Genomic DNA, 24,130 nt, shown 5'->3' on the forward strand with positions numbered 1-24,130 from the left:
AGAGGGCCACAGACACAGGGGCCAGGGCTGTTTGGGGACGTGAGGGGGCACTGCTGCCAGAGTTGGGTGGGAGGTGATGCTAAAGGCTGGGGCAAGATGGTCAAGGAGTCTTGGGCAGAGCTAGAAGGAGAGTCTGAACGGGGAGCCCAGACCACAGTAGATGGACTGGGAAGGCCTGATCCAGGGGGTGACCCAATAGGACAGGGACACCTGTGCCCAGGGCACAGGGGAGGAAGGGAAGGGCCTGGGGGTTAACTGAGGCTTCCTGCCAGGGAATGGATGGTCGGCGATGGAGCACAGCAGCAGGCTTCCACAGCCAGGCTCCCCAGGACCTCTGAGACCCAGGTCACCCACAGATGACACAACAGTTCTGGGAAGGGGTGAGGATGCTCAGAGGGCATGGGAAAGTGGAGCGGGGCTGGGCGGGTGGCAGGGGGAAGTGGCCAGAGAGACCAGCTTGAGCTAGGGGCCAAGGAAAGGGGAAGGACCCCTAGAGGGGTGGAGGGGAGACAAGGTCACAGGCACAGAACTGAACAAGGATGACAGCAGATGTGGGGACATAGCCTGGTGACCCCAACAGGAACAGAAGGGCCCCACCGGGCCTCAGACTTGGCCCACTGGCAGAGAGAAGCCCTCCTGCAGCCCCCGCTGACCCTCAGCCAGCCTCCCTAACCCAGGGGCTCACTCTGAGAGAAGAATCCCTCTTCTGAGCCCTGACATTGAGTGGCTGCCATGTGATGAGCCAGACGACCTAGACCTAGACCAGGCAGCTCCTCTGTAAAGTAGGAGTGCATGTGAGGCCAGTAGATGGAGGAACCCGGCCACCCCTGAAGATGAAACTGTAGAGGGGGTGGGTTCTCAGAGTAGAATCCTTACCAACACTGCCCCTCCCTCCACAGGGATCTGTCCCCAGCCCCGCCTGCCAAGGGATGGCTCCACCCACACAGCACCCTGCCCTGCCCAGACACAAACATTCCAGGGGCCTCCTGGTTCTGCTTCAGTGGCCCTAGTGGTAAAGAACTCCCCGCCAATGCAGGAGACGCAAAAGACTTGGGTTCAATCCCTGGGTCAGGAATATCCCCCGGAGAAGGGCACTGGCAAGCCACTCCAGTATTCTTGCCTGGAGAATCCCATGGACAGAGGAGCCTGGAGGGCTACAGTCAGTGGGCTCACAAAGAATCAGACATGGCTTAGCACACACGCAGGGACCTGGCCCCCTCGCCCTCCTGGAGGTGGGGGCTGGCAGGAAGGGGAGGGCTGGGAGGGACCCCTCAGGCCTGTCCACACTATGCAGAGCCCGCCTGGAGCTGTACCCTCAGAGCGGAGTTCTGCTGTTCTGGAAGCCCCCAGTCAGCCCCACCTAGAGTGGGTGGAGTCATCAGGAAAGGAATGTTCCACCAGCCCCCAGGCTATGGATGGGTCAACACAGAGGCCTGGCTTGCCGCTCCTTAGCAGGCAGTACTGCTCTGGGACTAAGACAACTGGCTGCCAGAGGTGCTTCTGAGGCCAGGCATTTTCTCCTGCCTCTGTCCAGGGAACCAGGCGCCTGCAGTGTCCTGGGGATGGTAAGGAGAGGCTGCCACCAGAGTTCAGGGTGTCCCTCATCTGGACAGCAGGCTGGTGGGAGGCCCACGAAACTGAGGAATTTGAGGCCTTTCCCGAATCATCCCCTGAACCACCCCTGTCCTCTCCACACTCTTGGAGAGCCACACTGCTGCTGACCACTAATTCTCCAGAGGTGAGACCACCTCCCTCTTGGAGGGGACAAGGCCACAAACTGAGCCAATGGTGAAAACACCTCCAGGAAGGTGGACTTAGCTGCCTGGAGCAGGCAGAACCCTGTGTGGAAAGGGGTAAGATCCATAGCGCCTCTGCCTGGAGATGCCAGCGTGTTTTTGCCAACCCTTGGGTAAGGCAAGCTGACCGCCAGCGCCTGCCCAACGCCCCCCTCCTCCGACCTTCGATAGCCCTGGACCTCCCACCTGGACAGCACCCACCTCCTCAGGCTCCTCCTCTCGTGGGCGGCTGGGCTTGGTGTAGTCCAGAGGCCGGTCCCACTCATCCTGGCGGGAGGCGTGGCTGGACTGGGGTGAGGTCAGGGAGCTGCTGGGGGCGCTGGTACTGCTCTGGCGCTGGCAGGCGTCAGCTGACTTCACGCCAGGGCTGCTGCTGCTGCTGCTCCCGCTGGGGAAAGTGTTCTCCCGCCTGCGGTGCTTGTGCATGCTCAAGTCCAGGGTTCCGTTCTCATCCACCTCAATGTCCGCGGCCTGCATTGCAAAGGTGACATCTAGGTTAGACGCCATCCCCTCCCACATGTGCCTTATTTTCCCTCCAAAGGGAACAGGGCCAAAAAGAAGAGCCTCTGAGAAGAAAGTATCCTGAAGCTGACGTGGACTCACTCTACCCACTCCCTCAAGGCCTGCAGCCCGTAAAACCAGCCCCTGCACGTGGCCACCTGTGTGGGCACAGGAACATGCGGAAGCCAGTGGAAGCCAGTGGAAGCCCGCATCCTGGTAGATGCGGGAACACGTGTGTACACCCGCTTGGCGCCCCTAGGCACAGCGCGTGGTGCTCAGGGAGGTGGAACCATCCAGTGTCTTTGGGCAGCAGGGTCAGTGGTCAGGAGGGAGAAAAGGAGTGGTACTCCCCTCATAGATGCTGGGTTTGCTGAGCCTGCTTTGTCAGGCTGCATATAGCCCTGACTGCAAACCCTACCCGCCTTCTCTGCCTCAGAAGGGGCTCCCAGCAGGGCCCTCGCCCACCTTGCTGGGCAGGTCCTGTGGCTTCGTGCTGAGGTTCTCAGGCATCTCCCAGCAACGCGTAGAGAGGTTCAGGATGGCAGTGGCAGCCATGTGCGCGGCCTCTGCATCGTGGGCGTAGTCGAAGCCTGCAGAAGAGGATGAGGTGCAGGGGCTGGGCCTGGGGGGAGAGGCCTTTGGGAAAGGTTTGGCTGCAAAAAGGGAACAACAGCAGGCTGATATACAACGTGAACGGGAGGCAGCCACAAAGACCCACAGGGGAGCTTTAGGGTGGCTGGGGGCTTTGAGCACAGCTATGTGAAGGTAGGTTTAGGGCTGGGTCATCTACCCACTGCCATGAGCTCGCATACCCCAATCCTCCCCCATCCTTGTCAGGTATTGAGAAGGCCACTTCTGTCTTGACCATAACTTGGGCAGAAAGGGCAAAGACAGGCTAGCATCCCTGATATTACAAACGAAACAAGTTATCTGTTGGTGAATGCTTATTGAGAGACTAAGATCTGTAAATAGGAAGAGTGTCTGCAGTGTCATTCAAGTAGGCAAATTTTGTCACAATATCTCAAAAGGCTGATTTTGATATCACCTCCTCAACAGCCACAGCTTTAGTAAATAACACTGTTGCTCAATTATAATGATGCGAAGAGTTGACTCACTGGAAAAGACCCTCATGCTGGGAAAGACTGAAGGCAAAAGGAGAAGGGGGCAGCAGAGGATAAGATTTAGATAGGATCACCGACTCAATGGACATGAATCTGAGCAAACTTGGGAATTAGTGGGGGACAGAGGAGCCTGGCATGCTGCAGTCCATGTGATTACAAAGAGTTGGACAGGCCTTAGCTACTGAACAACAACAGAACATGAAACATGAAGGCACAAAATGTCATCTTTTCTAATAACTGTGCTGTAACCATAAGCTCACTCTCAGGTATGATTTCTGAGTAATTATGATATCACCAGCAAATTTCCAGTTCCCCAGCGTAAGCGGGGTGCCTTGCACAAAGCCCTCTCCTAACAAGTTGGCCAAACACTCCAGGTGGCCATTGTATTGATCAGTGTTTCTAGTATGAACTCATAGGAAACTCATCATTGCTGATTTTGGCATCTGAACATCCATCATGAGCTGCCAGTTCCAATCTTATGTACACTGGGGCAGTTTTCCATTTTGTAGGTATTATGCAAGCTAATTGGCTTGCAACTCACAAATTAGTGTAATAAGTGACCAAAAAAAGACAGGGGACTTCCTTGGTGCTCCAGTGGTTGAGAGTCTACCTGCCAATGTAGGAGACATGGGTTTGATCCCTAGTCTGGCGGATCAAAGAGTCCACATGCTGAGGAGCAGCTAAGCTGGTGTGCCACAACTATTGAGCACATGCTCTTGAGCTCCCAAGCTGCAACTACTGAAACCCACACACCTAGAGCCTGTGCTCCGCAACAGAAGCCACCACAGTGAGAAGCCCGTGCACTGCAACAGAGCAGCCCCCACTCGCCATAACTAGAGAAAGCCTGCACAGCAACAAAGACCCAGTGCAACCTAAGTATAGGAATAACTTTTTAGAAAGACAGGAGAGCTTGTTCTCAAAGGTTTGTAGGGATGAATTTTGTTAGTGCAAGCACCCAGAAATTTTGTTGCTAATATTACAAATGGCATACTGTATCCAGCAAGATGGTCCCTGTCTAAGCATCTGTTGGGTGTCCAGGCTCAGCACAGTGGTTCCCCCTAGACCTCCACCCTTGAGCTGGAATAAACTGACTGGGAAAGGACATCTAGGGGAGGGCACACTCATAGGGTAAGCCATGTCAGCGATGTTGGGCTTAACTCTTTGGACATGCACACCATAACACACTTGTGTTTTGTTTTCAACGTGTAGTGAGGAGACACATCCAGTTTGGTGCTGAACGTGAAGGCTGCAACGTGGGTGAGACCCAGACTCTGAGAACATCACCGTGGTAGACTGGGACAGCTGGGGCCCCAGATGGAGAGTCCCTACATGCTCCTGGGGAAGGGTTCCTCCTCCTCCACCCCTCAGACCCTACACCTCGTGGAGCAGTTTCCCCAACTTACATTTAAAGGCTTTCGGTGAGGTTTCGCTGGTCTGAATCTTTGGGGCAAGCATGCGCTTACCAAAAACCTGAGCATCAAAACTTGCGTAGTCAAAGGTGACCTTGGAGAACTTCTCCAGCTCCTTGGCCAGGTTGGCCCTGGGTGTGGTGGGCGCCACGCTGGGCCGGTAGCTTCCATATGGAGGGACCTCAAGCTGCTTCACGAAGCACATGGGCCTGGGGTGCAGGATGGAGATGAGAAGCATGAAGACAGGACACAAGGACCCTGTGCTATTCAACCCAGCACCCTCTGCCATGGCCTAGCCCAGCCATCCCTCAGAGGCCAGTGTGGACTGAGACCCAGGCAGGCCCTCCCCTGCCCACCACTACATGCTGCCCACGGGATGTGCAGGAAGAACCGCCATGGGGAAGAAGCACTAGGATACTTGAAGTAACAGCTCGTATCCCCTTGCAGACAGCATCAGCCAGAGGAGGGGAAAAGGAGAGCTGGTTTCTGAGCCCTTGGCCGGGAGCCCCAGAGGAGCATCTTTAGGGTGGTGGGCAGTCAAGGTGGAACTCTGGTGGTGGAATAACTTGTTAATACAATTCCCCGGACAGGAGGGAGCTGGGGCACCTGGAGGGGATATGGGGATGATTCTGAGAATCAGCCTCAGGGCACAGCAGCTCCACTTTTTGAAGGGAGTGGCCTAGCCCTCCACTGTCCTCCGCTTAAAGTTGCTTAAGATGCCCCTGGAGGGGCTGCTGCCCAGTTAAGGACAGGCATGAAAGCACTGCCGCAAGCATTCAGTCACTGTTACTAGAGCTCTGGAAGAGCTCAGATTTTTAAATGTACAAGAGATGGTGTGGAGACACCAGCCTCCACAGCCCAGGGGCCAGGGCAGGAGCGAGACCAGCAGAAGAGAAAGGCCATGGGGTCTGTACCATTCCAGTGAGGGGCTCGGAGAGAAGAAAAGCAGAGGAGGCCTCTAGAGCCAAGCAGTGACTTCACTCTGGAAAGGGTGGAATGAAGAAGGACCAGTGGAGAGGCCCCGAGGTGCCAGGCACTGTAGGAACTTAAGCATGACCCGAAATGAGGAGCCTGTTGCCAAGAAGACCCTGGAACCATGATAAGGCCAGCTCTGAAGGGTCTTGGGAAAACGATACCACCAGAGCATGAACAGGCTCTCCTCCTCCACTCTGGACTGGCCAATGCATCTGAGAAGTTGCTGGCAAGCTCTCAGCTACCCTCAAGGGAAGATGAGGCCTAAACTTAATGCCTGCACCATGTTTTGGTGGCTTCCTCAGCCCGGGCTTCGTCCAGCAGCAGACTCGGTGTCTATGATGCCAGCAAAACTTTTTTAAGATTATCTGCACACCCCAGGGTACAATACCCAAAACGCGGCCCCACGGAACGCATGGAGCCTGGGTGGAAGGCTCCAGCATCTTGGCCGCAGCTGCTACCATCAGGGCTCCTCACTGAGGGCGCAGGGCCTCGTCTAGGCCTCGTGAGAGACTCAAGTCGCTGAGACTGTTGTCTCATTTTTACAGGGGAACAAACTGCAGTCACCTTCCTGGGACACCACCTCCACCTTCAGCACCTGTTTGGCCCCAAGACTGGCCTTCCCAAGCCTTACCCGCCTGGTGGTTTGACATTTTGTCAGTGACTTGGCTCAAGATAGGAAAATTATCAAGAAGATGGAAGAAACAGGGATTAAGATGGAAAAAAGAAGCAGCTTCCTGGATGAAAGAAGCCAAATGGAGTACAGGGCACCCAAGGACTGGGCTGCAAGGGCAGCCCCAGTGTGGGAGGGTGGGCCCCTCACAGACATTCCTCACACACCACCCTCCAAAGCCAAGGTGTGCAGCTCAATCCTCGGTCTCAGTGTCCGCCAGGCACCTGCCAGGGAAGGGACAGGTGGGTCTCCAGACCGGGGTCTATGCCATGCCCCATGCTCACGATTGCTGAGCACTGAGCTTGCACAGGGTGTCGTGGCCCTGGTCTCCCAAACTCTTGTATCTATGACAGACGTAGAACAGGAGTCTGGAGGAGAGGACCTGTGAGTTCTAGCTCCTTGGAGACAAGGGAGCAAGGAGTCCACTGAACAAGGACACGGTGGGGGAGAATCCCCCAGCATGGTGGGCGCCAGGGCACTGGTCCTGCTGGGAGGAGATTCTGAAGGTAGGCTGGCGGGATGGGGGGGACATGTGGCCTTAGGAAAGTTCCCCAGCCTCTGGCCCCACGCCAACGGGGGCTTGTGGGTGAGGTTGCACAAAGCAGATTCATTCTGAATGGCCTTTCAGAAGCCCTCTCATCAATAAGCCACATCTGCAACCTCATATGGATGCACACACACTCACACACACACACACACACACACACACCTAAATACACAGCATCTCAGGGGTCATGGGGGTGGCACTCTGGAGGGCACCTCTTCCCAGTCCAGGGTTTTAGCCCTCAGCTGGTGCATCCCACTCTCCAAACAGAACCAGAATCTCCACAAACAAATTCTGAATCATCCAGCATTGATATCAATACCCTCAGAAAGGGCAAGGCAGGGGCAGCCTTGCAGGTGCTGGCGCCTCCAAAACTGCTGAGAAACACCAGTACACGCATGCACACCAGCGCACACATGCACACACATACACACTGTGCACACGTATATGCACACGCACATGCTGTACATACATGTGTGTGGACACATTCATGCACACACTCATGCACACACATGCAGCTGCAGAAAGACTAGATGCTCCCTGGGCATTTCGGGAGGCAGCCCCTGAAATCAAGCAGAACTTTACAGGGCCTTCCTGGGACAAAAGCCCCTCTGTGTCCCCATTTCTCGTTTGTAGGAAAAAGGCTGTAAACCCCCTCAACCTTCCAGGTTCCAAAGAGCAAGTCAGTCAATTAAGAGGCTCAACAGGGCTCCTAGCTCCTCTGGAAGAGACGGAAGGAACAAACTGACACGTATCTGAGTCGCTGTGCAGAAACTAAGACACTTGCCCGGTAGTGACGACATGCCGACCACAAGCCTGTGGACCCCAGGGTGTTGGAATTGTAAGGCTGAGATTCCTAAAACAATCACCTACCACCTCACCATCAGCTGATCAGAAGAAGCTCCACAAGCTATTATGCACCTCGAACCCTCTTCCCTCACACTGTCTGTAAAGACCTCACCAGAAAGCCAATGGGAAGTCGAACGCTCTGAGCACCAGCCAAACATTCTCCTTCCTTGGCTTTTGTAATAAACTTTTCTCTGCTCCGAACTCCAACCCAGTTTTGGTTTGTTTGGCCTCGCTATATGTCAGGCAGATGAACTTGAGTCTAAGAACACCCCTCCGGGTCTGTGGCTCATGTCACTCACCTGAGGATCCGATCCGAATTGGAGCTATTCTTGGAAGGCTCTCCCGGCTGTGGCTGTTGCTTCTCATGAGATTTGGCTAATTTTTCGGCAGCAGCAATGGGACACCCAGACAAACTAGAGACAGGATAGGAGGACAGCTGAGCCCTTCTCCAGGCCCTGCCCATCTAAGCCAGGAGCCAGACACCTGCAGGCGCCCAGGGAAGGCTGTTGTTCCTATAGAGGGGGCTTTTCCCCAGGTCTGTCCTCAGCCCTCAAAGCACCTGCTGCTCACTCAGTTTCTGTTTTTAGAAATTTTAAGCCAATGACACACAGAGATAAAATGCATCCTAAAGTTCTACAAGGCTCTGGACAAAGGCCTCTCTTCTGGATGGGTCTGGGGGATGGGCCTGTCTCTCACCCTGCTCCTCTCGCCTTACCACCAACCAGAGCTGCTCAAATTCTGTCACCCACAGGCCATGAACTGGGTGCTGACCCTGGAGGACACAGACCACCAGGGTCACAGCAGAAGGGCACAGGTCCTTCCCAGGAAAGCACCTAATCCAAGACACCGTGGATACGGCTTCGACTGTTAGAACTAAGAAGCTGATCAACCAGGGGAGGTGACGTCATCACAGCAGTGCTGGGGAGCTCAGCCTCTTCTCAGTGATTGGACCTCAAAGACTCTGACCATCCTTTCAGCTGAGCTTCACTCACTGGAGCAAAGGCACCTGCTGCCACAGCCACAGCTGCCCAGGGCTCGCGGAAGCAGTGGCCAGAGATGGCAGACAATGGAAGCACCAGGGTCTCAGCACCCCACCGAGCAACCAGGCTTAGGCCCAGATGCTGAGGCTGCGCCCTAAGCAAGAGCTAGTGTCCAGAGGCTTCCCAAACCTCCGCAGGGCAGGGTCCCCACCCGGCTCTCCCCCAGGCTGCAGGCGCCCATTCCTCCAGGTGCACTCTGGTCTCTCAGGATCCCCTCAGAGTGGCGCCAGTGACCACCCCTCCAGGTGCTGCTCTGCGCCCACCAAAGGTCTGTCCTGACCTTGCACTCACCCCAAAGAGCAGCACACAGGGGCACAGGGCAAGCCCGAGACATGTGCCAGGTTGGGGCACCCACAGCATGCCCCCACCACCGCCCTCGCCATGCCCAGCCCAGCCCCATACCTTCTGTGCGTATTACGGTTGCTGTTCACGTGGCCCTGGCCTGTGCAGCCAGGAGTGGGGCACTTGAGCACGTTTTCGTGCATGGCCAGGACTGCAAGACAACCGGGAGGAGCCAGTGAGCACCTCCCTCCGTGGAGCATGCAGAGGCCCCAGGCTCAGCTCAGTCAGAGAAGCCCTCCCACGGTGGCCCTGGCTCCCTAAGGCAGAAACCACTTCAGCCTTACAATGTCCCTCCTCTCAACTTGCTGCTCCTCACACGGAAGCAGGGACAGCCTTTCTCCTTCTGAGCCCCCAGCACATAGAAAGTGGCCCCTCCCCAGCTCCAGAGCCCAGCCTCCCCTCCCGTGTGCCCGTGTCCATGGCCAGCTTCCTGGGACCCTGACCCAGGCTGCCATCTCCAGGAGACTCACTGGACACTCCACGTCCCCATGCTTGTAGGGCTCAAGTATGGGCTTCAGGACATGCCGGTTCAGAGGGACAGGGCTCTGTGTGGCCATTCCCCATCGTGGGCACCTTCCAAACACCAGAGGCAGCCTGAGCCATGCAGAGCTACTCACTCTCCGGGGGGATCCTGTCCTTGTGGGGACAGCCAGACAGGCTGCGGTGGTGAGGGTACAGCCCAGTGACGTGGCCGGTGCCATCACAGCCTGGTGTCGGACACTTGATCTCACGCTTCTCAGTTCTTGAGGGATCTAAACACACAGGGCCTCTGGGTCAGAGGGCAGCCAGGAAGCTGGGGGGGTGGGTAGTGGTGAGCAGGGAGGGGGTAGTGCGGCTCACAAGCCTTCTCTCTGGCTATCCAGAGAGAAGGATGACCAGACCGCCCAAGAGCCCGAAACGCACCAGGGCTGGACAGCAAGGGGATACTAGAGGGACTGTCCAGGGTGTCTAAGTGGAAAAGCCCACAGATGGTGAAAACCCAAACAGTGGGACTGTAGCTTTTCAAGGAAGACCACCGGGATGGCGGCTGGTGCCCTCTGCCCTGTCTGCTAATGTCCTGCACAGCCCCAGGCCTCCACAGAGAAGTGAAGCTGGGCAGCAACACCCCTGCCAGGACTCGTCCTTCATGTTGACACAAAAGGGGGAGACAGAAACTAAGTATCTCACCCAAAATGAAGTTGCTGAGTAGTGTCTGACTTTTTTGAGAACTCATGGACTGTAGCCCGCTAGGCTCCTCCGTCCATGGAATTTTCCAGGCAAGAATACTGGAGTGGGTTGCCATTTCCTTCTCCAGGGGATCTTCCCAACCCGATGATCGAACCCAGGTCTCCCACACTGCAGGCAGACTCTTTAAGGTCTGAGCCACTGGGGAATCAAAGCAGCTAATAAAGGCTTAGGCAGAAACTTAACCCCAAATCTCAGCTGCTGACCTCATTAAGCCTCTACAGGCCAGAGAGGTCATTGCAAGTCCGGGGGCAGAAGGGAAGACCTCTCAGGACACACATGGTCCCCAGGGCATAGCCAGAGACCCAGGGAAACTTCCATGGAGCTGTCATCCCCTTTGGTAGAACGCAGAAATCACAGATCATGCTCTGAATGCCCACCCCAGGGAGGACAGGGCCCCTGGGGGCTCTGCCTGATTCAAATGGGAGGAGGTTGTCCTTTGACCCCCCAGGCAGGAAGAGGCACCCTAAGGGGCTCACAAGCCTCTCCCAGGCACCACCCTCCTGAGTTCGCTGCCACTGGCCTCTAGCCCCTCTAGGGCTCGTGGGCACCTGTGCCTCAGCATCAGGGTCCCTGAGGACCAGTGCCAATGCCCTTCTGGTGCTCCCAGCCCTGCCTCCTGCCTCACTGAGCACAGTCTGTGTCTGTCTGGCCAACACTCCCCACCTCCCATGACCCCCAGCCAGTGAAATCCTCAGCGCATGTCCACGGGTCCCGGGCTGCCCATCCCTGGGATCCCAGCCTACCTTTGCTGCAGTAGCTCTTCCGGGCAGCGTCCAGGGGCCTCACTGCCTTCCCCGGCTCGCCCGGGCCCAGCGGGCCTTGCTCGGCAGGTGGGCATCCCGGCTCACAGACAGCCCGCACCTGCTCGGCCTTCAGGGCAATGGCCTGCTCCAGGAGGCCCAGGTTGCCACGGGTCATCATGTCATACATCTCCGACTCGTCTGTGACCGCAGACTTCTGGGAGCGCGAGTCCTCGTCTTTGCCGTCATCGGACCGCACCTCCACCAGGACGGAGTACCCGGGCTTGGGGCTAGGAGGCACTGGGCCCCGTGGCTGAGGACTCTTTGGGGCAGGGACACGGGGGGCATCCTCCTGGCAGATTACATCAGGAGGGGCCTCCTCCTCGTCTTCCTCGTCCTCCTCCTCATCTTCTTCCTCCTCCTCATCTTCCTCCTCCTCCTCCTCCTCCTCCTCGTCTTCCTCCTCGTTGCCCAGGATCACTTTCTGCTTACTGGTTGCCTCACTGGCCACACTCTCCAGAGACTGGGGACACGGCTCCTGGGAGCGCTCACTGGTGACTTCAATCACCTCCTCCACGTCCTCCGGCTGAATAAAGTCCTCCTTCTCCCCCTCATCACTGGTGGCTTCTTCCTCAGCCTCCTGAACTAGACCTGGCGTGGCCACCTGGCCTGAGTCTCCGCCAACCAGGGTGTCTTCAGCGATTTGGCCCAAATTTAGGAGAGAAGTTGCAATGATTTCCTGATAGCTGCTGTAGCTGCCCTTGGAGGAGCCCGAGGGGCTACTGATGGGATTGGATCCGAAATGCGCCTTTACTGGGCTCCTTCCTACACAAAATCAGAAACCATATGGGAGGCACATGGGAACAGGGGAGGGGCAGCTGAGAGTCACCTGGAGTGTGTCTCCAGGCCACTGGCTCCTGTTCCTTCACCCCACTCCACCACAGCCAGAGGACACCAGACCCCAGAAACAGGGTCCATATAGCCATTTTTGTCTGCCTGGAGAAACCACTGCTGTACTTTTGAAACTAAGATTTTCAATGATAGTTTTGATTAACAGTCCTCCCTGTTATGTGCACTTTTTAAAATCAGGCAAATCTGTGTTTCATAAAATGGAGCCTAAAGAATGTGTAAGGCACTGTTTCATAATTGAGAAGCAGTAAAAGCTGTTTTTAAAGGTTAAGTCATTTCATCACCGTGGCTGAGATGCAGTGGGTGCTCACCATACCTGGGCCCTCTGGGTGGTGGATAAGAACCCCAGAATGGGAGAGCCAGCCTGCCTACTCCCCTTTCAGGAGGGCTGAGCCAGAGCACAGAGCTCCCTCCTGTGTAAGGAAGCCAGGAGGCCAAGCCCCTGACCTGGCACACTCTTGGGCACAGCCAGGTCCCCAGCAGGGAGGCGGGTTGCAAGAACTCCCCCTACAGTGGCTCTAAAGTGAAGTAAGAATCCACCTCAGATCCCAAAAGGGGAGAACACCAGAAACATGGATGTATTGGAGGGGAGGGTTTGGGCCTCCGGCCTCTGCCACACCCCCAGGACCCCACAGTCTCCCAGGGTCTCAGGACACAGACATGCCCCACCTTCACACTAGTGATTGGCAAGATCTGAGGGCCCTACAGAGAAAAAGGTGACAGCAAGGAGACTCCTCAGTTCTCACTGCCCGGCCCAGCTTCGCTGGACACCCCCACCATCTCCCTTAATGCCAAGCAGACCCCTGCCCCCCTACCAGGTGGCTCTTTTGAGGCCAAGTGGGGCAGGTCTGTCCAAGACCACCCCATACAGACCCACAGCCACATCCATCTGTCCGTCTGTCTGTCACACACGCAGATAGACACACATCCAAATGCACAGTGTTCACACACAGACCCTGAGCCCCCAGAGCCGGCCCCTCCCCAGGAAGTCCCAAATGTTGGACAAGAGGCACTTGTTCTCAGCAGGGCTTCCTGGCTCGCGGGAGCCCTGCCCGCCCACAGGCTGCGATTCTCCGGGGCCACACTAAGCGCCTTTATTCAGGGGAGACAGAGCAACAAAGCACCTTCAGCTGGCTCGGGGCGATGAATCTCCTCCTGTGCCGGCGCCTCAGCCTCGTTCTCCTCCACAGTTCCTTCCGATTCATCGGAAACAGAGGCGTCCTTCACCTCAGTGTCCTCGCTGCCGTCGCTGTCCACGCCGTAGCCCTCGTCCAGAGCCAGCTTCAGCGGGGGTGCCTTCCGCTTGGACCCCAGGTGCTCGGCCTCGGGGCCCTCTAGCTTCCTCTTCTTGGCCAGAGGGCAGCTCTGCAAACTGGGAGGGAGGAGGCCGGACCCCCCCATCAGCATCTCCCAGTCCCCAACCCTTCACCCTCTGCAGCACTTCCCCTATCCTGAAAAGTTCTCTTTGCCTCTCATCACCTCCCTCCACCAAAATCCAAAAGCAAGACTGGCAGATCGATGAGTTCAAAATTTTACAGTAAGCGTCCACATTAAAAAGCACCAGATTGTGTTTTAAATTTCACTTCCTGCTTGTCTGGGGACCCCCAACCTCGGGGGGCCCTGTCCATGCCAGAGTCACCTGCTCTGGGATGGCTGGGGATGGGGGCTGGCCCAAGCTACTCTGCCCTGTGCCCACTGCCCCCAGGAGCACCCAGGCCTTCCTCTTCCACCTCCAGACCCTTCCCACCCTCATCTACCCCCTGTACCAGGCACCACAGTCAGAGGCCCCTGAGGTCCAGTGGGACCCTGGAACCCCCAGGAAGACAGCAGTGAAAACAGTCACCCCACCATGTGCTGGCTCTGTTCCGGGTTTGCCCACAAGGCCTCCTCCGGCCTCAGAGCAGCCCCACTGGGGAGACACCCAGAAAGGCTCAGGGTTGCACGGGAGGCCACCGGAGCTCATCAGCCCAGAACAGATGGGGACACTTCTAGACCCACAGAGGGTCTCAGAGTAGGAGAGGAGCTCCACCCCCCCCACAGCCCAACCTCTTTCCCAGGAACCCGTTGAGGGCCCGCCAACTCCTCACCTTCGGTGCCTGGAGTACTTGCCACGGATATGCCCCGAGCCTGTGCATCCAGGGGTGGGACAGCTGGGGGGAGACAAGCAGGAGCAGTCACCTGGGGGTGGCCCCGTGTGGCATGGGGACAGGGTCAGAATCTCAGGGCCCACCCCAGACCGTCCCCTCAGGGAGTAGAAGATTGTCTCCAAACAGTTCATCTTAGGACGGCTGCTTACAGTTTGCAAAAAAATAATGAAATAACTCACCCCATTTAAATAAATGAATGGCTCGTTACAGTTTCATGAGTGTGTTTAATTAAAGCTCTGTGTGTACGAGATCAAGGCAGGATTCCTTTGTCCACGATGAGTCTCCCCACTGCAGGCAAGCTACCACCAGGTTTTCAGGGCCTGGGGAGCAGGGCCCTCAAGGTGCTCCTGGAACCAGCACCCGAGTCTGGCCCATGCACAAAGCACAAACGTGGGATTCTCCGTGGCCTTCATGAGGCTGTGAGGCCCAGACAAGACTGCCCTGTGCTGGCTCACTGAGGCGGCACCCACAGACAGGAACAACTCCACAACATGCAGCCTTGACCTAAGTCACAGGATCCCGTTGGAGGTAGGCACGGTGTGGTGGCAAAGACCCCACTCCAGCACCTGCAGCCTGCTGCGAAGGAGGTGAAGCCATGAGGGCAGGTGACCCAGGAGCTGCCATGACACCTCAGGGGTGGGGGACTGGGAGGACGATGCCTGGCCTCTAGCAGCTCGCACCCCAGGGGACAGAGGCAAGAGCCCAGGAGTCCTGCTCCTTCCACAACTTCTGTCTCTCCACCAACCAGACTCTGGGAACCGCTCATCATGGCTCAGCCCACCCCACCCATTTCCCTGCAAGTTAGCTCTCCAGGACTGTGAAGCGCTCAAGGCCAGTGTCCTGTGGGCTCGAGGGCATGTGCAAGGAACCGGGCGAGCAAGGAGCTGACATCACCCTTGTTGTGGAGCAGCAGATGGATGCTGGTGAGATGGAGAGGCCGTGGTGGGAGGAGGGGGAGCCCCAGCTCCTCCTGGGAGGGGTCACTCCAAGGATGGACAAGCTTGTCGTCACCAGGTCTGAGCCCCCACCTCCGATCAGGCTCTCCCAGAGCCAAGGAAGGAAAGTTGTGTGGCCACTGATACCTGCGGGCTCCTGGGGCCCAGAGGAGTACACCACTGTGGCCTCTGTCCAGACACACTGACTGATCACCCACTTGACTACAGAGGCCTATGGGGCCCCACCAGCTGGCAGGCCACCCTGGCTGATGGACCACCGAGAAACAGAAGCGGTCTGCTTAAATGATCTGTTCAAGCAGAGCCCTGTCCCCCAGCTCAGCGGCAGCCTTTGGGAGAGCCAGGGTCTCTGCAGGGGACACACCCTGCAGCCCCCCATGATGGCACCACTGAGGCTGATCTCCTGGCATTTAAAAGGAGAGACGAAAGGAGACAGGGTGGAGAGGAAGAGGAAAGGGGAGGGGCAAGGGAAGCATGCAGACTTTACTGTGTGTTTCCTTTCCAGACCCAGAGGACTTCTGCCGCCCATGGCCTCTCATTCTGAAATCCATGCCCCACACTTGCTGCCACTTTCTCAAGTACTAGCGTTAAGACTCCACAAAAGCTCCTTGTTATTGGGGATTTGAAGCTGAGGTCCCAATTAGTCGATTAATCAGAGTTAATCAGGCAATTAGATGCCAGCTGCTGTGGTACTGGCACTACCCCCAAACACATCACCTGCTCAAAGCCACACCTCCGCCCCCCAGTTCAGAGGCGCCTGGCTTCCAGCCCTGAGGGCCAGCTCCTCCCAGGGCAGCAGGCCAGGCATGCGCCCACATGTGTCGAGCTGCCAAGGGGCACTCTGGGAGAGGAAACGGAAGAAACTGCTCCCTATGTGGCAGCCAAGGGAGCGCCCGCGGAAACCGAAGTGAGCGCCCAGTGCTCGCAGGGTGCCCTCCGTGTGCCCGGGGCCAGAGGGCGGGGGGAGGCACAGCTCTGGTCCAGGCCTCTGGAGCCTAGCCCCCCAGCATGGGGGACCCTGCTGAGCCCTCCCCCAACTTCCCAACCTGCCTCCGAGTGTGGCAGAGGCGCTCCCGGGGGGCCTGCCCTCAGTTAGCACTGAGTAGGGTCAGGCAACGGCCCAGGGGGCTCTGAACATAAACACTAGGTCTCAGGCCAAGGCAGAGGAGCCCATCCCAGCGGAAGCCCTTTAAGGGACTGGATTCTCTCCGGCCCCTGGAGGCAGGTAGAGGGCTCCCTACTCCTGTCTGTCCCCTTAGTGGGAGCTAGCTGGTGGCTCAAGGAGAAGGCCCTCAGGTGAAGACAGGCGGGCTGGGAACCAGGGTGCAGGCAGGACAGATAGGCATCTCTCATGGAAGAGGGAGACACCCCGAGGGTGCTCCGAGAGGGGCCCGCCCACTTCCTTCAGTCCTATCCCGCCTCCCGCAGCTGTGGGACAGCAGATGAGTCCGTGGAGACAAGGGCCAGGGTCTACTAGTTCTCCACTGGTACAAAGGGAAAGGCCAACAGACCTCTCATCTTCTCTCAGGGACTCGCCTCAAACCAGAGCAAGAACTGACGGGCTACGGGTGGGAGGGGGCAGCTGAGAGTCCTGCTCGGACCTGGCTTGTGTCCTAGCAACCACGATGTGAGAGCAAGCTGCTCCCGGGGTCGCTGCTTGAGCGGAGGAGGGGGCCACTGTGGTGGGGGAGGGAGCCCCACAGGTTCTGGGTCTGCAGGCTCAAGTCCCTTGTCCACAGAGTGAGTCCCACGGGGACAGCTTCCCCGTGACCCATCCTCCCATCAGGTGATTCCGAAAGCATTCCTTTGCCATCCCAGGGGTGAGTCTGCTCCACGGGTCATTTTCCCCATGCCAGCACCCACCATAAAGGCCCCACCACAAAGGCTCCTCCAGAATGGGGGCTCATCTGCTTGTCCCACCACAGGACCTGGTGTGCCCCGAGGAGGAGTCCAGCTTGCAGCACCTGTCCCTGCCCACGGGCTGAACACACAATCTCAGTGCATTGCTCAGGCCTGAGAGGCAAATTCCAGGTGGACCACATATGGCTCCTTAGCACAGAGGAGCCATTTCCTCTGAGCATCGATTCTTCAAAACGGGAAGGATTGCTGAGAACATTTGTCGCTAGAACATTTCTCCCCAGTTTCCCCATCAGATTGCATACAGGTCTCACCCTTACCAAGTAAACAGGGTGAGACCACGAGATCAACAAAAGTGGACAAAACCTGGATGGTCACACAATCCCTTACACTGATTGTGTACACAGATTTCAAGACAAATCTGTTTTGGGGTCACTTTGGCTTCAAAGTTTCAAGAGAAACCTAGCCCTTTGGTTTGCCTTTCCAACTTCCTCCCTTACTGTATCTGCTGCCAAACGTAACTGCTGTTACTGAAGCTCAAGTCCTGTGCACAGCCTCCTCCCCCTTGCTATCCCCAGGAGATCCTCAGGTGAACATCACATGGCCCCAGGGGAGCAGCGCGTCCTCTGGGAGACCTGCTCTCCAGCCTGTGCTGCTCCGAGCACCACGCAGGGTCCCTCCAGGAGCTCACCCACAGGCCCTGACCCTCCAGGCAGCTCCCAGGGGCCTGGCTTGGCTTCTGTCCCCACCCACCCCACCCTCCAGCCATGCAACCACAACCAGTCTTTGTGTAGGAGGGTGTGTGACTAACTCTTCTGACTGCATGAACTGTTTGTTATACTCTGAGCCTCAGTTTCTCCACTTCACACATGGGGCCATACCACCCCCAGCCGGTGCTTCCATGAGAGTTCCTGAGCTCAGACGGCATGGTACAGCCACTGCAGCGCCTACCACCCGCGGGGCTCTGAGCACCCCTCCCAGGCCCTCTGCCCTCCCGCCTCCACATTACAGCCTCAGAGGCTAGAGACATGCTGGCATGTTTGGGGTCCTCATATTCCTGACTGGCAAAGGCCAACCACTTGACTACTGCCTGGTTAAGAATAAGATGGGCCAGCCCCAGCTGTGCTCACTGTCCTGTGAGAGACTTCACCCCTGAGAATATCGACGTGGCCAATGCTCTAGGCCCACACAGCTCCATGGAGAGAGTCACTCCAGACAGGGGCAGTGGCCCCACAGAAGAGCAGCCCCTCCCTCAGTGTCTAGAAAGCTGTCTCCAGCCACCAGTTTGGAAGCCCACAGACCTGCCATCAGGGTGTGGGTATCACACCTTACCCTACCGCCTGGGCAGAGCAGCCCGGGGGCAGGAGGGAGCATTCAGAGTCCCTCCATCCCTCCAAGTGGCCTTGGGCAGGTTACCTGGGTCACAAGTTGAAGTCTGGCCCCAGCTCCCAGGATGTTTATAAAATTGGACCAGGTACACTGGGGCCCTCCCTTCCTTCTCTAGTGCTCTGACCCAGATGCGTCAGCACGACCCCTCTTCAGAAAACGGGGCGTGTGGGAGGCTGGTATTATTGGCCACTCACTGGACACTGTTCACTGGAGCTCTGCCTGGGCAAAACAGCCCAGGGCTGGCGGGGAGACCCGAGAAAGGGCCTAGATCCACAGAGCCTCCGGTCCAAAGGCCAAGTGGGTGGTGCTGGGTGTCCCAACACGCAGACGCTGCGGAGGGACGGGGTGTGGTCTCTCTGGCCTCCCCAAGCCCCTCCCCACGCCCCACACACAAAGCCTTAGCCAAGCCCAGGAAGGATGCCTGCAGACAGGGAAGTCTGCCTCCAAGGAAAAGGGCCGGCTCCTCCTGCTTCAACCAGCAAAGCCCTGTGCATCTGTCTCCCTCCTGCTCAGGATGTGCCCCGTGAGACCGGCCCGGGATCTGGAAAGTCACAGAGCTCAGCCGACACACAGGCCACGGCTGCTCTCACTCCAGTGGAAGACTCGGGAGTGGGGCAGCTGGACCCTCGTCTCTGGTCAAGGAGCCACTAAGACAGCACCTTATTGCTGGCTGAGAACCACAGTGCCAGGAGGTCCCGGAGACCAGCTGTCAGCACCTCTGGGCCCCTGCGCAAGGCTGGCTGCACGGTGGGCACCAGGACGCAGGGCGAGAGGACAAGGCAGGGTGAATACAGCTGGACACGGGCCAGGAGGGAAGGTGCCTTGTCACAGAAAGCAGGGGGCTTAGGGGCAACTGGTCAACTCCAAGTGCCCGGCAGGTCATTTAGGACAAAAGGGGTCACCGGCGAGCACCACATCTTACCTGAGGTCGGCTCCTGTGGTCTCCAGGGGAGCTGAGTGAGAGAAGAAGAAAGAGGGAACTTGTGTGCAAGTAGAATTGAAAAAGGCACATTGTCCTACAGCATAAGTGGGCTGAAGCGTGGAGGCAATTCCCCTGAGACCTGAACCCCACGTTCCCCAGCCTCCTGGAATATGAATCCACGGTCCCCCAAGCCAGTGCCCCTGTCAAACCCTCCCTGGGGGCTCCTGGATTTACAGACTCACGGAAGTCTTACACAAGACAGGCTCTGTGGGCCGTCCAGGCAGGACAGGGTCTCTTTCTTTAATTGCATGCAGAAGTCATTGTCTGGTCAGAAACCCCCCAGCAGATAAAGCTGGACAAAGAAGAGAAGGTGGCCCAAGAGACTGGCCCCTCAGGGATGGGCCACTGGAGCAAAAACTTCAGGAGTCTGACCGGCAGACACAGGAAGCTCAGGGCGCCCGGCCCCTCCTTGAGGGCCACCCATACACAGAAGCAGCATGTACCCCGTAGTGTTGGGAGGTGAGGCTGGCCAAGGGGTCAGGGCTTGATCCCTGCAGAACAAGAAGGGCCTCAGCCCCTCTCCCCACCCTGCTGCCAGTTCAACCAATGACATCCCCACCCCCTCCAGCACCAAGACTAATATCCTTGGAGCAGAGAGACTGGTGATGCAAGGCTGGCGGCCTTTCCTTTCCAAACAGAGCAGGTCTAACGCAGCTTTGCTTCCCCCTCTGGAGAGCTGGGTCTGCTCCTCATTTCCACCCCAGCAGGTGCCTCTGGGCCTAAAGCCTCCCTGGTAGCCCTCTTAGGCAGCCCAAGGCTGAGGAGGCCTGAAGCCACCAGGTACCTGAAGCCCCAGGTGCCCAGAGCAGGGGAGGAGCATCCCAGGGCCGAGGCACTGCTCCAGGACTCTATTATCCTGAGGACAGCTGCTGGGAGTGGCATTTATAGCTTCAGGACCCAGGACTCTTGGCCAGAGTCAGCTGGGAGGGGAGGGCAGCACTCACCTCGGAGGGCCTTGGATCTTGTACGAGCTCTCTTTTCATCATTTTCTAAGCTCATCTGCAAGTAAAAACAACTGCGCTGTTAACAGGACCCAGCAGAACCACCCCTGTGTCTGCAGTGTGGCTTACGCCATCATCTGGCACCAGCGGTGCTGGTGTCTGACCCAGGAGACCAGGAATGGTTCACAGGGCAGGAACGAGCTGAGAACCAGGAGCAGCAGGTGAGGCACGGTGCTTCTGGGAGGAGATCCCAGGCCCTAGCGTGCCCCTACCCCCTTCCCCCAGGTTCACGCCCGAGGAGGAAGCCTCACCCACTAAACATTTGTTACCGTCACGATGTCGTAACGCATGGTCTCCTGGTGACAGTGCCCACCACAGACTCTGACCCCACCGTGCTGAGAACCCGGCTTCCACCCACAGCTGTTGATCCTGGCACACGAGGGCTGTCTTGTTAGAAATAGGCGCCTGGGACCTGAGCAGAACTCCACAAAGCTTCGAGTGGATGGCTCCCACTCTCTATTGGGTGCTGTCCAGGGAAATCCCAGGGACACAGCCTGAGTTTGGGGACCTGGCCACTCCTACATGAGATGGGGTACTCCCCACAGCCAGGGGTTTGGTTTTCAGGCAACGCTGCCCAGTGGAATAGAGTGTCAGTCACACACATCATTTAAACTTTTCTAAAAGCCACCTTAAAAGCATAAAAAGAAATGGGTGGGATTGATTTTAAACCTTACTTAGCTTGATCTATCCAAAACATTATCATTTCAACAGTATCAATAGAAAAAATTATGACTAGGATTTTTGTTTAGTGCTAACTCTTAGAGATCCTGCACATCTCCTGGACTCAAAGCTCATCTGAGTTTGATCAGCCATGTGCCACGGCGCTGGCTCTGGGGGTGGGAAGGAGTCAGGGATGAGAGCCAGGCTGGAGTAAGAGTGCAGGCTGACGGGTCATCTGGACCCAACCTGCAGGTCACCCTTCTAGAGATGACAATTCCCCCAGGAAAGAGTGAATGGAGCCCCCAAGGGGGGTTGGTGCCCGACATAATCCAGACCCTAGTGTCACCCAACCACTTGCCAGAGCCAATCAGAGCTCCCGCCCCCCCCCATTCTCTGCCCCAGACCCACTTCCATGGGAATGCTGCCCACACTGTCCTTCAGGGAGTGGAGGCAGAAGCCTGGGAAGGGAGGGATGCCCTCAGGGGCACAGATCATCACAGAGAATCCTCAACCTGGGCAGGAGGTAGGAGGGGCCTTTACCCAGCAGGTGTGCCCTGTGGCCAGAAAGGGGAGGAAGCCGCCCCCACCCTCCTGCACTGCATGGCCATCAGAGCAAAGCCAGATGCCCAGAAAGGAGCAGCAGAAAGGGATTTTGTCCCCCAGAATCCAACAGGTCCAGCATCTAAGGTCCCACCCAGGAAGGAAGAGAGGGACCCTTCCCATGGACACCCCGGTTCATAAGTTGGAACTTGCAAAGTGAGCCCCCCCTGCCCCCAAGCAGCACGAGCATACATGTGATTTGTTAAGGACAAAAAATCCCAACCTGGGGTAATCCTTGCAGCCGTCGATTGCAGGCAGTAGAGCTGAGAGCCATGCATTTACAGCCTCCCGACAGCACGGAAGACAATTACTATAATTTCTATTTTTAAAGCGGAGGTTCCCCATGGACCAATGGCTCACATTTAAAGTGAAGAGAGGAGCAGGTGTCAAAGGGACTTCATTACATTTATGAGCCTTCAAATGTCGTCTGCACGAGCCCGGCGCAGTGGCTTCCGATGCAGCGGCACAAAGGGGCTGAGCTCTGATTGCCCAGCCACTCTCAGCCGAAATGCAATCTACACCTCTTTTTTTTGTCAGTTTTCCCAAGGAAATTGGCAAGCATTCTGCTGGGTTAAAGCGGGCCTTGGCAATTTGGATTTCCTGCAGATAAATTATTCAAAGAGCACAAAATGGAGAGGGCTGCAGGATGCGTGCGGGCTGCTCTCACACTGGGAGCTCACGTCGGCGGGCTGACAGCTGTGCCATTCATTCTGCCGAGCACCTTTCCATTTGCAATTTATCTGCATCAAATGGTCAATAAGTGAGAAGTTCTCCTCAGTGCACAGAGTTTTGATGTAAAAGGGAAAAAAACTGAACTAAGGGGGGAGGAACTAGGGTTAGCCTTTCAACATGAGCATCAGCTGTAAGAACCAGAAGCCACCCTGACGTGCAAGCAGGTAAACCTGTTTTTCTGAACTATTTGACTAGCTCCACTGGACTTATGCTGCTTTCCTCCTCCAAGGACGACTGTCCATGTCCTCTGGCCTGCAGCACCTGTGCGCCCACGTGTCGGTGGGCAGCACTGCTCGGCTGCTGGCTGCACCACCTCTGCCACCACGGGAAGATAGGCTAAGACAATGAAACACTTCCCAATTTTTCACTGATTCATTTTTGAAAATTCTCCCCCTGTTCCAAGAACAAACCAACCATGCCTGTTTCTGAAAAGCCTTCACGTAGCTAAGTGGCCTCCTGCCTGGAGGGTGAAAGGCCCCTGTCCTGGCCAAGCAGCCTAGACGTCCCCCACAAGGGGCCAGAGGCCTCGCAAGGACAGGTCTGTGCTGTCTGCCACCGGCTGCCTGTCCATAGCTGCCCTGTGCTTCCCAAACCCACTCTTTGCTCTGGTTAATACTTCAGTCATTCTGGCCTCAGTAGGAAACCTACAGAACAATCTACAAACACTAGCACTAGCCACATTTCTTGACCAGCAAGAGTGGTTTCTTTGTCCTTCCTCTGAATCTGCCTTATTGTGTCACGAGATGGGCTCAAGAGAGTGGCGATGCTTGGCTCTGCATTTTTGTTTGTTTGTTTTCTTATTTTTACTTTTTTTTGGCTGTGCCACGTGGCACCTGGGATCTTAGTTCCCCAAGTAGGGATCAAACCTGTACCGCCTGCAGCAGAAGCCTGAAGTCTTAGCCACTGGACCACCAGGGAAGTCCCTTGCTTAGTATGTTTTAGTAAACCATGTAAGCTCTTCTTAAACGTAAACAGCTCTCACGTGACCAGCCCCTTTCAGACCTGTCCCACCGCACCCTTGCCAAACCTGAGTTCCCCGAGCTGGATGTTTACACACTCTGGGACCAAGGTTGTGTTGAGTGACCTTGAACCAGCAGCTTCTCCAGCTGTGAGTGTGAGGACTCCAGGAACACACAGGACAGCGTGGGCTCTCCCCCAGGAACATCCAGTCAGGCCCAGCAGGCCTTGCACCAAGCTTCACCTTTTTCCCTAAAGGGTCTGCCCACCCCCTGCCTAGTTCAGGGACCTGGTGGTAGTTTCTAGAGGGTTGCCTCCCCCATCCCTCTGTCCGCCTGTCTCTCTGTCTCTCTCTGACTCTCTCTCTTTCAATCTCTTTTCTTCCTGGTTCTTCCCAGGCCTTCACAACTGAAGAGCTTCCCATCTCTCCACCTTGAACCATGTCCCTGCCCATCTGCACACAGCTAAGGGCTAGACGACAGACTCCATGCTGGAGCCTGGCCCTGTGTGGCCCTGGACATCACCTGCCTCTCCCGTCCCTGCAGGGGGCCCTGGCCTGAACAGCACCAGCTATGGGACCTGAGGCAGCAGGTGTCTCACTCCAGGGAAGGGGGGATGTCAAGAGGAAGGAGCTGCTCAGCCACGAGCCCGGGCAGGGGTGGGGAGGCCCCATGGATCAGCGATGACCTGAGGACATTTCAGGGAGGAAGGCCTCAAGAAGCGAGTACC

General features: G+C 56.8%; 1 protein-coding gene across 1 annotated transcript in view; it reads right to left on the reverse strand.

Annotated features, from left to right (window-relative positions):
- MYT1 (myelin transcription factor 1) overlaps window positions 1–20,450 on the reverse strand; it is a 36,848-nt gene extending 16,398 nt beyond the window's left edge. The window contains exons 1-11 of the mRNA XM_069548883.1: window positions 20,396–20,450; window positions 19,392–19,422; window positions 14,211–14,273; window positions 13,248–13,495; window positions 11,218–12,039; window positions 9,865–9,999; window positions 9,308–9,398; window positions 8,165–8,278; window positions 4,822–5,036; window positions 2,763–2,887; window positions 1,998–2,267 (exon numbers count right to left, since the gene is read on the reverse strand). Of these exons, the coding sequence (XP_069404984.1) occupies window positions 1,998–2,267; window positions 2,763–2,887; window positions 4,822–5,036; window positions 8,165–8,278; window positions 9,308–9,398; window positions 9,865–9,999; window positions 11,218–12,039; window positions 13,248–13,495; window positions 14,211–14,273; window positions 19,392–19,422; window positions 20,396–20,450 (2,169 nt within the window). The remainder of the gene's footprint in view (window positions 1–1,997; window positions 2,268–2,762; window positions 2,888–4,821; window positions 5,037–8,164; window positions 8,279–9,307; window positions 9,399–9,864; window positions 10,000–11,217; window positions 12,040–13,247; window positions 13,496–14,210; window positions 14,274–19,391; window positions 19,423–20,395) is intronic.
- Between the last annotated feature and the right edge of the window lie 3,680 nt (window positions 20,451–24,130).

Source organism: Ovis canadensis, chromosome 13, assembly GCF_042477335.2.
Source record: "Ovis canadensis isolate MfBH-ARS-UI-01 breed Bighorn chromosome 13, ARS-UI_OviCan_v2, whole genome shotgun sequence".
Lineage (NCBI taxonomy): Eukaryota > Metazoa > Chordata > Mammalia > Artiodactyla > Bovidae > Ovis > Ovis canadensis.